Here is a 14,569-nt window from a genome sequence, read left to right on the forward strand (position 1 = left end):
TGAACAAACAGGCTCCAAATGCACACACAGTTTTCAATAGCCCTTAGAACTCAACTATTTTTCATGTGTTACCTGTGTAGTTGGAGTGAAGGCCCTGCAGGTAAGGGAAGTACTGTGTGTCTTGGGTTGAACTGCTCACTGTGAGGAAGGCAGTCAGGTTGGTGTATGTTGCATTAGAAGGAAGACTCAATGCTCTTCTCTGGAACTGAACCCACGGCTGTGGTTTTGAACCTAAAGATCCAAGCGCAAACATACACATATTAGATCTGTGATCCAACATCCATGACTGGCATGCTTTAATCACAGACATAACACACTCAGTTCCATCTCTCTCAATAGAGTGGATCAGTCTAGGTAGTGCAGTAAGTGTCTCTTGAGTAGTGATGTAATTTATCTTTCCATTGTGGTGAATCAAACATACCATAGACATGACACTGGGCAATCACTCACACAGTCTGCAGTAACCCACTACACCAAAACAACCCAATAACTCCACAAACGCAATCCTCCGTACCCCACTACACCGGCATAACCCTCATACCAGCACAAATGCAACCCTTGGTTCCCCAGTGCACCAAAACAACCCCATAACACTACAAACACAACCTTAATATCTCATTACACCAATATAACACAACCCTTAGTGCCCCAATGCACTGACACAACCAACATAAAGCCACAAATGCTACCCTTAGGCCCCGATTTACTTCATACGAACAGGTGTGACATATAGAACAAAATCTGGCCAAAAAAGAAAGGTGTTTTTGCGTTAGTTTCGGTGGTTCATAACAGCTCGCCAGGGTGAACATTTAGCAACTTTCTACCCACTGCTAAACACCTACTGCCATTGGTCCACATCATCAGTATGTGTGACACGGAGCTCCACCTACTTTGAGGCCAGAAGCCAATTCTGTTTATGTTGTTCATTCAGTCAACATGAACACACCCCTGTGTAGTAATTAGCAAGCAAATTTACATCTGTATGATCGTTCCATAGAGACATTTTCCAAGAACATGTCATGCACTATTTATTTAATGTAATTAGTCTACAAAAAGAAATAAAATCTGCCCAAAGTGCCCATTTACTCTTTTGGTTTATATGCTGATTCACTCATGTGCCTTCTGCTGTGAAAGCCATTCTCACTTCTACCCATTATAATTTATGCTCCTTTCTTATTTCTCCATTAACACACTTTTATACACCAGTCTTTGCAGTTGTATCAGTAGTTTAGTCATCGTCTCTACTTTTATTTAAATACTCCCAAACACTGCACCTTAGTACAGTCATGAAGGCAAGTTACTAACACTAAAGCTAATATGGAATATGGACCAAGGATGATGGGGCAAAGGAATAAAACATAACAGTTGTCTCCAAAATGTCTAATATTGTGTTTGCTGTGTGGACCAAATTAAAATAATACTGATAAAACCAGGTCACTGTAGTTGGGATGAGGTAATAAGGGGTTGTGTCGGTGTAGTGAGGTACAGAGGGTTATGTTTATGGAGTTAAATCACTTAACCTATTCATTATCTTTCAGTACACCCTGCTCTACACTTCAGAAAAAGTTAATGCATATCAGTATGTGAGAGTGGTCCTGTGTTGTATCAAAATGGCACAGCAGCCTCTTAGTGACAGGAGAAAGCATGTGATAAGTGGAGGATTACAATAGCAGTTCTGCAATTTTACACCACGGAATGACTGCGTGAAAGAAAAACTTTTGTTTTGGTGAAGTCTGTAAATATAAGTGTTTTTGTTCTGAGTGCAGGATGATTGAATGTTTTCAGGGGACAGGATTGGGGGAACACTCTGAACGAGAGTGCAGCAACAGTGCTCCCCTGAGACCCATAACATGTCTGTCTCCAGACATCAAACACACAGAGGGACAGGTTACCAAATGAGAGAGGTTGCTAGCAGGAAGAGCAAAGCAAAATAGCGAGAGACAGGAGGAAGTGCATGAGAGAGAGAAAGGAGGAAAGAGAAAAAATGGAAAGATTTTTTTTAATCCTTTAAATGCATACCTTGGGTCTTCAATGACCCTGGACCTCATTCCACCCCCTGTACCTCATACATTTTTTGGAGTTATACCCACACCTCTTTAGAATTCCCAACCATTCTTCTTCTGAATAGTGTAACGAAATATATATATTTTATAACAGCTTAATTACCAAAGAGTATATGGTAATTAAAGACTCTAGATATGTACCGCCCCTGGAATTTGCGAGTTCGAACCCCAGGGCAGTGTGATTTGGTTATTGTCATTAATCAAATGAATCACATATAGAAATATAAAAAAAGCCACTCAAATAGCAATAATTTAATATATGAATAAATAATTATAAATAGTTCTATTTACTTAATTATAAACGAAATATATAGTATATTATATATAAAAAAATGCATTACATTATTGTGGCACACGAGTAGTTTAAAAAGATGGTAACACTTTACAATAAGGTTCCATTAGTTAACATTAATATGAACTACCAATGAGCAATACTTTTACATCATTTATTAATCTAAGTTAAATGTCAATTTTAACATATACTAATAAAACAATTTAAATCAAAAGTTGTATTTTATTAACTAACATTAACAAAGATTTGCTATAAATGCTATAAACATATATAGTTAATTAACACCCAATGCATTAACTAATGTTAACGAACAGAATCTTATTGTAAAGTGTTACCAAAAAGACAATACAAAAAGTGGCTTTCAAATCCAAAATATTGTTTATTTCCATACTATTTAGCAAAATCCAATCATTGGCCTACCGTTCACAGCAATCCATTTTGCTAATGAATTCATCAATCTGTGAAAAATAGATTTATTATCAGTTTTGGGGAATCTACTTGTTGGGGAATCTATATTTGCACCCGTTATCACATACTGATACTTGCATGATGGCAAATGGGGCCACTGGAGATGGTAAATGTTTGCATTTGGGGAGGTGGTTATATAGAAGATTTTTTAATCACTTTGTTATTTTTATTACTTTTTTCAATTCGTTAAAAGTACAATTTGAATTTAGAAATGTCTTTTGTTTAAGTTTGTGTTTCAATAAATGTATGCAATTTTTAAAGCAAAATCAATAAAGCAAAAATATTCACCGATCTTGGGGGTCGACCATATAATCGGATATCACAATATTTTAAATGCTGCACGATTAATCATATCGCAATCGCAATGTCAGCCTGTGCGATTATATGACGGCAAAATACTGCGATTATATTAAATAAATAAGTGCATGTGTGGACATGACAGCCCATTCTCTCTGAGAGCTGTTTGCCCATTTTCTACACCACTATTAAAAAGATGACCAGTCAATCTCAGTTTAGGGAGTGGCACGTGTGGTCATGTCATGTGAGTTTCCGGTGTTCAGCATAGAAATCAGGTGAAGATGGATGCCGAGCAGACCGACACTGAACTGGTGGCCAGAAAAAATAACAGATTACAGCTTTGCGATATATCTTTATTTCATCAATAATTAAAGTTAATATAATACGGGAGCGTGGCATGTAAATAAGCTCAAACTCCAAAACTGTCATCCTCTGTGCGGTCAGAGCCGCTTCAACCAGTCGCGGAAGAGACACAATCTGAGCGGGAATTTCCGCCGGGTGATGCGCACTCTTAACACGGAAATCCTCATCTCTCACCCCGGCTGTCTGCAGCTCGCAACGTGTTGCATCATTGATGAGATCATCATGATAAGATCAATCTTATGTGAAAAATAACACAAAAATGAGTGTGTGTGTATATATTTTGGATAGACAAGATTGACAAATGCTTATCAATAATGGCTAAAATGTTTAGTGTTCAATGGCTAAAATGTCAATATGACTAAATGTTACTAAAATATGACTAAAATGTCAACAGTTTTCATGGACTAAAACTACATTAAAAAGCCCAGTAAGCCAAACAAAACAAAGCACAATTACAGATGTGTTTGCGAATGTCAAGCCATATGACAAGTCTTCACAGAGATATAAAGAGACATGATGCACTGTTAGCAAAGTGGGATTTCAGAAAATGATCCACACACTGGACAAGAGGTACCAACGATAAGTAGAACTTTTTAGAAAGAGGATTTGGAAATACCAGTTGGTCATTTAAAAAAAAAAAAAAAAACGCAACAACAGTTTTAGTGGTTTGAGTGAACCACACTTTTATATCCAGTTTCCTTTTCAAGAGAGTTTATACAAAGTACATGTTACATCCTTAATGATTAAATGTCCCTGTTTGTTTGGACAATCTTATTTTCATGAAAATTTGTATGTTCTTATTTATTATTCCATATTATTTAGGTGTAATATTGAGAAAATAACAAGTTTGCAGTAATCCAAATATATTATTTAATTTTGTAAAAATATTTTAATTTGAAAACGCTGTGCATTTATAGTTGTTGCTAATTTGTTTGTTTGAGTTGAGAAATACACATTTCAGCATTATCAGTAATATATTTGTGCATTTTCCTTGATAACCAAGCAAGTTGACTCATGAGACCATTTGTTTATGATATTGCAAATCGCAATATTAGCCTCAATAATCGCAATATGACATTTTCCCCAAATAGTGCAGCCCTAATACACACTGTACATTTATAAATACTATAATAATAATTAACTTGCTGCTCACAGTAATGCACAGATGATGAGAAGTGAAATAAACATATTTGGAACAGAAACAAAATCCCTCAAAAGGCAATAATAACTTATTGAATTATTTTATTTAAAATAGTAAAAAGGTAAATATGCTGTTGTGTGATCTATTAAGAACAAAGAGTCTGAAACATTCTTTGTTACATAGAAGAATAAAATGAAGTTCTTTTATAATTTTCAGATTCTCTTATCCACCATTTTCATTTGTGACCTGCCATTATAAAAGACGACGACGACGCTGCCGGATTCTGATCAGCAGACAGAAATATGCTGCCAGATCATCGGATGTTTTGCCAGTAAAAGTTTGGCTTCTACGCAATAAGGAAGGCTATTAGTTATAATCTGACCAACATGATGTAGCGTTTGGTCACAATACACCGCTACTTGCTGTAAAAAGTAGTTCGCTACTGGGAAAGCTACTCTGTTTTAAAAGCAGCTGAGCTAATGTCAAGCTACTGAAAAATTTTGTTAAGTTAGTAGAGTTACTACACGTAGTTAGAACACTACATGAACACTGTTTATAATAAGGGCTTGTGTCGGGACGCATCAGTGTACACCTGCATCAAACGGACACTTTTGGAGTGTCTCTGTTGTGTCGCGTCATAAACGTACAGTTTTTAGGTCGCTGTGTCAAGTTTAACGTAGTTTGAAACACGTCTTGAGATCCCTGCATTCAGAACTGCCCTCCATCACAAAAACAAGTTTTTCTTCATTAAACAATTACTTATATTGTCAAGCCAGTTCTCCCCTCCTCCTTTTCCTATTAACCCCCTTACAGTAGCCTACATGGAAATACACTGAATACACATAATCTTTTTATGTTTGATGTAACACATCTCTGAAATAACTGGGTATAACAGACAATTTTCTTTGTTTAAATAATGGGGTAACACGTTACAATAGGGTTCCATTTGTTAACATTAGTTAACAATATTAGTTAAAAGTGCATTCCTCTCATACTTGCTTTAGTGTGTGTAGCCTCTCATTTCAATGTGCTGCCATAGTTCACCCAGAAACCTTTAATTAGCATAACATCTCAAGAGCCATGTGGACAACAGTACAGAAAGATTGTCATTACACTCACCACATGATACAAGTACTGAGAGTTAACACAGCACATAATCTTTAGAAAAAAATATACATAAACACATGACTTGAAACAAAAACACTGACTTGCAAACACGTGTACATAAAGATGACCTATTTGGGGACATATCATAGACTTCTATAGTTTTAAAGGTAACAGTTTACAAAAAGGTTCTGTTTGTTAACATTACTAAATGCATTAGGTATGAACTAACAATGAACAATATAATTTTTACAGCATTTATTAAATGTTGGTTGATGTTCTTTATTAAAGATTCAATTGTTAATTGTTCATAATGCATTAACCAATATTATAAAGTGCTGAAAAAGTATTGTTCATGGCTTGTTCATGTTAACGAATAAATTGTAAAGTGATAGTTTTAACCATAACCTTTTAAATCAGAAAGTGAGCCTCCCCCTAGATAACTAGTAAACAGCCGTGCTAAAAACTAAATGAGGTATTCTCAACAGCCATATAACCAAAGAGCTAACAAAATCAGACATAGAACAAGCTCTATTATCTGATCACTGAACAGAAAACCCTCAGACGGTCAAATAACTAAACTGGAAACATGTTCATTAACAACCACAGGCTACTAACGTTACCTCAATTAAATAAGAGCTATTTTGGAGATTTTAGGCTACTTAAGCCAAATCAAATGTGAAAACATCAAGATCAGACATCAAACAACATCCGCAAGATGGACAGTGCTGTTTTGTCACAATATCAAATGCGTAAAAATCACTTCCATATAGGTCTATGTTAAGAAAAAAAATCTGATTGCCGATTTTTCCTCTTCATTTTGCATCATTCTATCATTTGCTAGTACCTATTTGCAAATAACATACTGTTGCAGCAGCGCATGATCGGGACCGGTCCACAACATTCATGATCATACTTCCTCTGGTTTTTGCTTGGCCCAGAATCTGCTGCCTCTCCTGTAGACACTACAAAGTGATCCATTTTGCAACACGCATATGCATAACATGCAAGCTAGCAGGACAGATGTGTACAGACGTGAAATGTTATGATTTATTTTCCCCGCATTGAGCCTCTCCTGGGACTCTCTGGCACCCCCCATAGGAGGCGCACCTCACCAATTGAAAACCTATATAAAAAAATATTTTGCATTTTTTTTAGCTAATATTTGTCCCCAAACTATAGTTGCGGGCTCTCTCGCTCTCGCTCTCTCTCTCCCTCTCTCCCCTCACACTGTCCTTTACATTTTTCCTCAATACAGCCACCCGCTATATTAAGACAATACTTTTTCATTTCCTGGTGAGCAGAGTGAGTGTGTTTGTTCAAATATGAACAAAAAGAGTGAATCATCATGAAAAAGATAGCTCACAAGCTCAGAAAATAAAATTGAGTGCTTCTGATGACATAGGTTCGGATAACATTAAGATTAATTAATTTACAAAGATTGTGGAGGACAGTGGTTCACAATATGTGATACAACAGTGAAGCATTCCAATGATGTTATCCTAAATATCAGAATTCTTTGAACACCACTTGTCCAATCAGATTAGAGGGTTGACAGTGACTGTTACCTCGATATCCAGAGACAATCTGCACCACGTCATCATACACCATCAGAGTAGCAGCCCTCTCAGGAAGCAGATCCAGACTGAGAGACGAGAACACTTGAAAACAGACACACAAGAGCAAAGATTGATATTCAACATCACAACAAGGCCTCCAAGCTCAGATTTAGGCCATCATTTCTCAATCTCTCTCCTCTGAATATTCTCACTACTTATTATAAATCTACAGGGGGAAGTAAAAACACAATCTCCTCTTCACTGCACCAAATTGTATGATTTCTATGTGTACTGTTTTTGACTATGTAAGCATATGTACTTTTGTACACTACTAGTTACTAGGCTAATCTCATTAACTGCTGTAGATCATTCTACTTATTTTTAATAGCTTTCAACATTCCAGCCATTCTCTGGTTTTTATTTCCTGCCCCAGATGCACTTTTGTCCTTTTTAAAGTCAGTCAAACCACATGGTAGACATTTTGGTATTATACATTTTGCTTCTTTAACTCCAATATGGCTAAAGGTCTATATTCTTCAGGTTGGTCCAGCTAATGGACATACATGTTCTAGAGTAAGGACCGATGCCTTAGCCAATAAGGTGATTAACTCTTTTCATTGAAAGGAAGACCTATTTTCCTACAGTCACCACCACTGTGATTGCTCCTATTCATTCCTGTCAAATTCAGAACAATTAACCCAACAATCAAAATCTTCAAAGAAAGAAAGAAACTAATAACTGAAGCTAATGATTTGGATAGTGTATGAAGTCCTTCCAAGTCATTACCAGGTAGCCTGCTTGGTCTCCATGGGATGGAGTTGGGTACATAGCCACGTTTGGTTGCCGTGACTACAAGAAGGTCACCAAGGCGATAGGGGAACCTGATAAAAGCGTTGCCATCAGCACCAGAGGTATCGGATGCAACAGGGGTGTGGTTAGTGAAGATCTCCACGGTGACACCAGAGAGAGGCTGATGGGTGCTAGCGTCACTCAGGTGAACCTTTAGTCCCACCTCTGCACAAAAAGCATAAAAATAAATGTTAAATTGACAGCTTTGAAACATCTCGGTCTTATTTTTGGAAAATATACCTATGTTTATAGCATTTAATTATTTAGCTTGTTTAGGCCAACATTCAGCCAGCATCTGAATGTATAACTTTGCGTGCGGATGGCCAACATCGTAGATAGCCTAGATGAATCAGTTTTCATTGAGCCACCAAGAAACCTAGCTATTAAAAATGTCACACACTTTCTGCAGATATACAAAACCCATCAAATGTTTTAGTAAAACAATACAAAACTAACTGGTCATAAACTCAACCTAAAACCAAATCAGTTATGAAAAATCAATCTAATGTGTTTGTGTAATGAGCTGGATATCAGGTTCATGGCAATATTTTATTGAGGTTACGCTTTATGTAAGACAGAAAAAAAAACAGCCAATAAAAATGATTCATTATATAAAGTGTGACCAAATGTTGGGGTTGAAATACATTCCTCAGTTTCTTCAGGTTCTCTTGTCCATTTTCAGAGAAATCCTCAAAGGGGACTTCACGAAAATCAGAATCATAATGATCTTTATTGCCAAGAATGCTTACACATTCAAGGAATTTGTCTTTGTGACACACAATACAACAATAATTGTAAATTGTAAAAAAAATAAAATAAAATAGAATAAAAATAATAAGTGAATAGAAAAATCTATAGAAATACACAAGACTAATATATATATATATATATATATATATATATATATATATATATATATACATACAGTGGAGTACAGGAAAGTATTCAGACCCCTTAAATTTTTCACTCTTTGTTATATTGCAGCCATTTGCTAAAATCATTTAAGTTAATTTTTTTCCTCATTATTGTACACACAGCACCCCATATTGACAGAAAAACACAGAATTGTTGACATTTTTGCACATTTATTAAAAAAGAAAAACTGAAATATCACATGGTCCTAAGTATTCAGGCCCTTTGCTGTGACACTCATATATTTAACTCAGGTGCTGTCCATTTCTTCTGATCATCCTTGAGATGGTTCTACACCTTCAATTGAGTCCAGCTGTGTTTGATTATACTGATTGGACTTGATTAGGAAAGCCACACACCTGTCTATATAAGACCTTACAGCTCACAGTGCATGTCAGAGCAAATGAGAATCATGAGGTCAAAGGAACTGCCTGAAGAGCTCAGAGACAGAATTGTGGCAAGGCACAGATCTGGCCAAGGTTACAAAAAAAATTCTGCTGCCCTTAAGGTTCATAAGAGCACAGTGGCCTCCATAATCCTTAAATGGAAGACGTTTGGGACGACCAGTACAATAATGAGGAAAAAAAATGAACTTAAACGATTTTAGCAAATGGCTGCAATACAACAAAGAGTGAAAAATTTAAGGGGGTCTGAATACTTTCCGTACCCACTGTATATATACATACATACATACATACACACACATACATACATACATAAACGCATGTACAAATACAAATCTGTTTTATACAGATGGTGAAAAGGAATGTAATGGCAGAAGAGGTAGGATTATGTCAGATAAATATAAATACACTAAGCTGTGTATTGCACATAATTATTGCTCAATGGGGCAGTTTTAACCGTTAATGAGATGGATAGCCTGAGAAAAAAAATACAGTTCTTGTGCCTGACGGTTCTGGCGCTCAGTAGAGCCTACAAGAAGGCAAATGTTCAAAAAAATAGTGCGCTGGGTGAGAGGGGTCCAGAGTGATTTCTCCAGCCCTTTTCCGCACTCTGCAAGTGTACGGTTCTTGAAGGGAGGTCAGGGTTCAACCATTAATCCACTCAGCAATCTGAACTGTCCTTTGTAGTCTTCTGACTCAATGACTGTGGAGTAGAACTGTGTCAACAGCGCTGTGGCAGGTTGAACTTCCTCAACTGTCGAAGGAAGTACAACCTCTGCTGGGCATTTTTCACAATGGAGTCAATGTGGGTCTCCCACTTCAAGTCCTGTGAGATGGTAGAGCCCAGTAAACCGTCATAAATAACCAGGAAATAACCAGTCATCACAAAGATAACCCCTACAAATCCTTTTCATCAGCCAAAGGAAACAACCACTGAAAACAATGGGCTGTTTTTCTTACCTCTAGCAACCTTTGGCTCCTTTAGGAAGATGCTGTCAAAACACACTTCCTCTGGAATTCTTTAAATGCAGCTCTATAATCTACAGATCTGCTCCATATAAAAGTAAACAATTCAGAGAGACTAAAATGTTCTTGGGTAGGCACAGACAAATGGTAGGGTATCCTGGTACAATAATTTCCTCTTAATCAGCACATTTATATCAGTGTAAATATATAGTACCTGTTCAACATACAAATGACCAGTTTTGGGCAAGCTAATCCAAAAAATCTAGCAAGCTAAGCTACAAACTACTCAAAAGAAAAATGTGTTCAACGAAGCTAAAAACTACACTACACTTGTAAACTACTACAAGCTACATGCCCACTATATTAAGATAAAATACTTTTTAATTCCCTGGGGTGCAGAGTGAGTATTTGTGGAAGGACATTTAAAGAACATTTGAGCTACTTATATATATTTTTTCAACCGCAGAAGCATGGAGCATACCGTCATAGACAAAGCATCTAAAAGACTTATTCACTTTTGTATAACGTGTGACCAAAATAAAGGATTCTAATCCCCCTCTCATATATATACACACACACATATATATATATATATATATATACAGAAAAATAACACAACAGCCACCTGTTCCATTATTTCAAAGCACAGGTGGAGTCAGTTCCCCGTGTTTACTGTAAGCATGCTTTTGAAATGTTATCCTGCCCTCTGAAGGGAGCAGAGTCATCAAACACTAGGTAAATATTTGACTTTAAAACTGGCACCATGATGAATTTTCCTCTGCCTCAAGCTCTACTGGGAATTGCTGTGCTGCACAGACAATAAAGCTGTTTGACGTCTTCAGTCATCCTGCACGCTTTACATCCTCTCTCACAATCTCTTCATTCACAGTTATCTCCAAGACAGACTCTCTAATGCCCATTTCTTCTCCTATTCCTGCACCTTTCACCTCGGACGCTCTTACTCAAGTGCCCTTCACTGACATTGTAAAGTAAATAAATGCACACATGACTGGAACAAAAATGCTTCATTGCTTGACAGCCGTAAATTATCAACAGGTAGGATAATTGACTATATGACTTGGCGGAAGAATTGTTTACTCCAATAATTCTCAATAATAAATTTCACTTTTTATTCAACATTGGCATCTTTTACCACTGTAATGCACAACTTCTCATGGCTTATTGTTAGAAGATTACCAGTATTATAATTTATTATTATACAGTATTACAAACTTTTATTAAGTTTAATTCAGTGAAGAAATTCACTGCAAAAAAAAAAATCCTTGTTTTTGTATTGTTTTCCATTTAAAATGGTCTAAAAATCCTTAAAACAAGATACATTTACTTGAGAAACAACATAAGACATTTAGACTTGCTTTAAGAGAATGTATATTAAATGTACATGTATTTTGTATAGAAGTGTATTTTTTACTTAGTTATACTTCTGCGAGTGCAGTTAAGACAAAATATACTTATATTCAAGATTTATTCTCTAAAAGCAAGTATAAATATCTTATATATGCTGCTTCTCAGGTGAATGCAGCTTTTTTTTTTTAAAGGATATTAGTGTGGTGGCGTAGTGGGCTAAAGCACATAACTGTCAATCAGAAGGTCACTGGTTCGATCCGCACAGCCACCACCATTGTGTCCTTGAGCAAGGCACTTAACTCCAGGTTGCTCTGGGGGGATTGTCCTTGTAATAAGTGCACTGTAAGTCGCTTTAGATAAAAGTGTCTGCCAAATGCATAAATGTAAATATTAAGATATTTTTTAAATATTTGTATTTTTACAATGTTTCCTTCTGCAGTACAGCTGCTAAAAAAAAATTATGTTGTTTTAAAGAAGTTTTTGATATTTATATTGTAAAACAAGCCAAAACAAAAACAAACCAAAAGTGTGTTTTGTTACAGTGTATAATGGGAGAAAACTACTACTCTCACCTTTCCGTTTACTACAATCCATCTTAAACTAAAAAAAAAAAGAAAAAAGAAAAATCTCTTATCAATAAAGCTGCGTATTGCCAAATTTCTTCACGATTATCAATGCACAGTGACATATATTATGATTCTATAAGTTGGGAGCCATCACTTTATAATCTAGCTGCATTAAGCGTGTGCACTCGAGGGATGAGCGTCCCCACGACAGTGTGCCTCAGCCAGGTGTAGTTTCAGTCTCTCCCCCTTAGATCGGGACATTCATGCAACTCATAGAAGAGGTGCTGACTGCACAGAAAAAATCCAGTTATGGAGTTTGTAGTTATTTTCATGATCTGCTTTCTTATTATTTTAACTTTAACAAAGCTATAACGCAATAAATAGAACTGCATTTAAGATGTAACGCCGGGATGTTTCCTTTAAAGACGCTGGACATGCAAGTTCTGTTTCAGCAGAGCGGCAGCGGTGGTCTTTTGTCTTTATTCTGCACATTAACCCTTTTACACACTCAATCTTGGCAGAAGTATCAGTGTCATCATAAATTACAATAAGTGTATTAGGTGCTTATTATGGCAGCGTAAAGCATGTTGGCGCATTAGCGCCATGAATTCAGAATCTAAACAAGACAAATTAAACATTTTCTACTGCATATACGCTACCTGGCTTAAAAAAAAAAAAAGAAAAAAAGTTGCATAATCTAATATTTCATTAGACTGCATTAAACTTTGATTACAGTGTGCACTCGTCATGGCATAGTTTTGACAAACTTATGCAATATCACAACATTTATTTCCATCCAGAGTTGCATTCATTTTTGGCAAAAATCTTGTGTTGATGACAGGTGAGATGAACCACTCCTTAAAGTGACTATTTTATTGCCGCATGCGATGAGGAGGAGGGCGTGGCTGGGCCTTGATGGAGCACGGCCGGCGCTGAATCAGCGGGAGAGCGAGATAAGGGGTGGCAGGAGATGCTGGTTCTAGAGAGCGAGACACACGCATCTGCACTGCAGGTTTGTTTATGTTGGTTTTAACCCTCTGGGGTCGACAGACCCGCTGGCGCATCCTGCTGGATATTTTCATCATTACAGCAGAAACAACTTAAAATACTCCGTCATTTTTGGGTATACAGATAAGTGTAAGACATCATTAGAGACTATAAAGGGTCTACTTTTATTTGTGTACACTCACAATAACAACAAAATCTTGTGCTTTTGTAAAATAAAGAAAATAAAAAGGGTGAGCTTTCAGCTGTCTCTGTGTTCACAAGCATATTTCTGAAACACGTCAAAAACGAACTGAAACTCTGCGAATACTTATCACACAAACATGAAACATATGTCTAAAGAAAGCTTAACATTTATACTTTTAAATCCATCCATCCATCCATCCATCCATCTTCAACCGCTTATCCGAAGTCGGGTCGCGGGGGCAGCTGCTCCAGCAGGGGGCCCCAAACTTCCCTAACCCGAGCCACATTAACCAGCTCTGACTGGGCGACATAGCCGTGAGTTCTACTGACAATTTTTTACGATGTGACTTCACTATCATAGTGATCTCTGATCACGATCATTCAAGATTTATTTCTGACCACATTTCTTCCGTGAAACTGATGGTTCACCACTATCCTCCCAGGTTTTAAAAATGCGTTGGACATTTCTTAAACCAATTCCAGTGATTCCAGCAATCTCCTTACATGTTTTCGTTGCTTAATGCAATTCCCCTTCTGAAACACAGTAACATCTTTTCCACGACCATGGGATACGTCTTCCAACATGGTTGTTTAAGAAATGAGAAGCTACACAATGCATCAGAGTTAAAAGCTGAAACATATTAATAACTGCAATTCAGCTTTTTTTGGCCAGGCAGTGTATATTACTTTAAATTATCATTGAATGGAAAAAACAGCTTTTACTGACCTCATGTAAATTCAACTCATAGAACGAGGCATAAAGTCATTGATAACACATTTTAATGTCACATTATATTAGGATTTACAGAGCATCCTCATAATTAAATGCTTCTCTAAATGCTTTCCACAGCTGTGTGTCCAGTGTCTGAATGTTCACAAGCAGTATACCATTGCTCGGCTGTTTAGAACTTCTTTTTACCCATGAACAAAAACGAATAAGAACTTCACTGGAAGTATATTGGGGCCTTAACACAACATCACAGTGTGAACCAGGATAAAGCTCTGAAGCTCTTAAGATTTGAAAGA

The 14,569-nt window shown here is 36.7% G+C and overlaps 1 protein-coding gene across 1 annotated transcript in view; it reads right to left on the reverse strand.

The window, feature by feature from the left end:
• LOC127656021 (protein FAM171A1-like) overlaps positions 1-14,569 on the reverse strand; it is a 63,229-nt gene that overhangs the window by 17,448 nt on the left and 31,212 nt on the right. Inside the window, exons 2-4 of the mRNA XM_052144142.1 lie at positions 8,074-8,301; positions 7,297-7,389; positions 73-231 (exon numbers count right to left, since the gene is read on the reverse strand). Of these exons, the coding sequence (XP_052000102.1) occupies positions 73-231; positions 7,297-7,389; positions 8,074-8,301 (480 nt within the window). The remainder of the gene's footprint in view (positions 1-72; positions 232-7,296; positions 7,390-8,073; positions 8,302-14,569) is intronic.

The sequence above is a fragment of the Xyrauchen texanus genome, chromosome 15 (assembly GCF_025860055.1).
Source record: "Xyrauchen texanus isolate HMW12.3.18 chromosome 15, RBS_HiC_50CHRs, whole genome shotgun sequence".
Lineage (NCBI taxonomy): Eukaryota > Metazoa > Chordata > Actinopteri > Cypriniformes > Catostomidae > Xyrauchen > Xyrauchen texanus.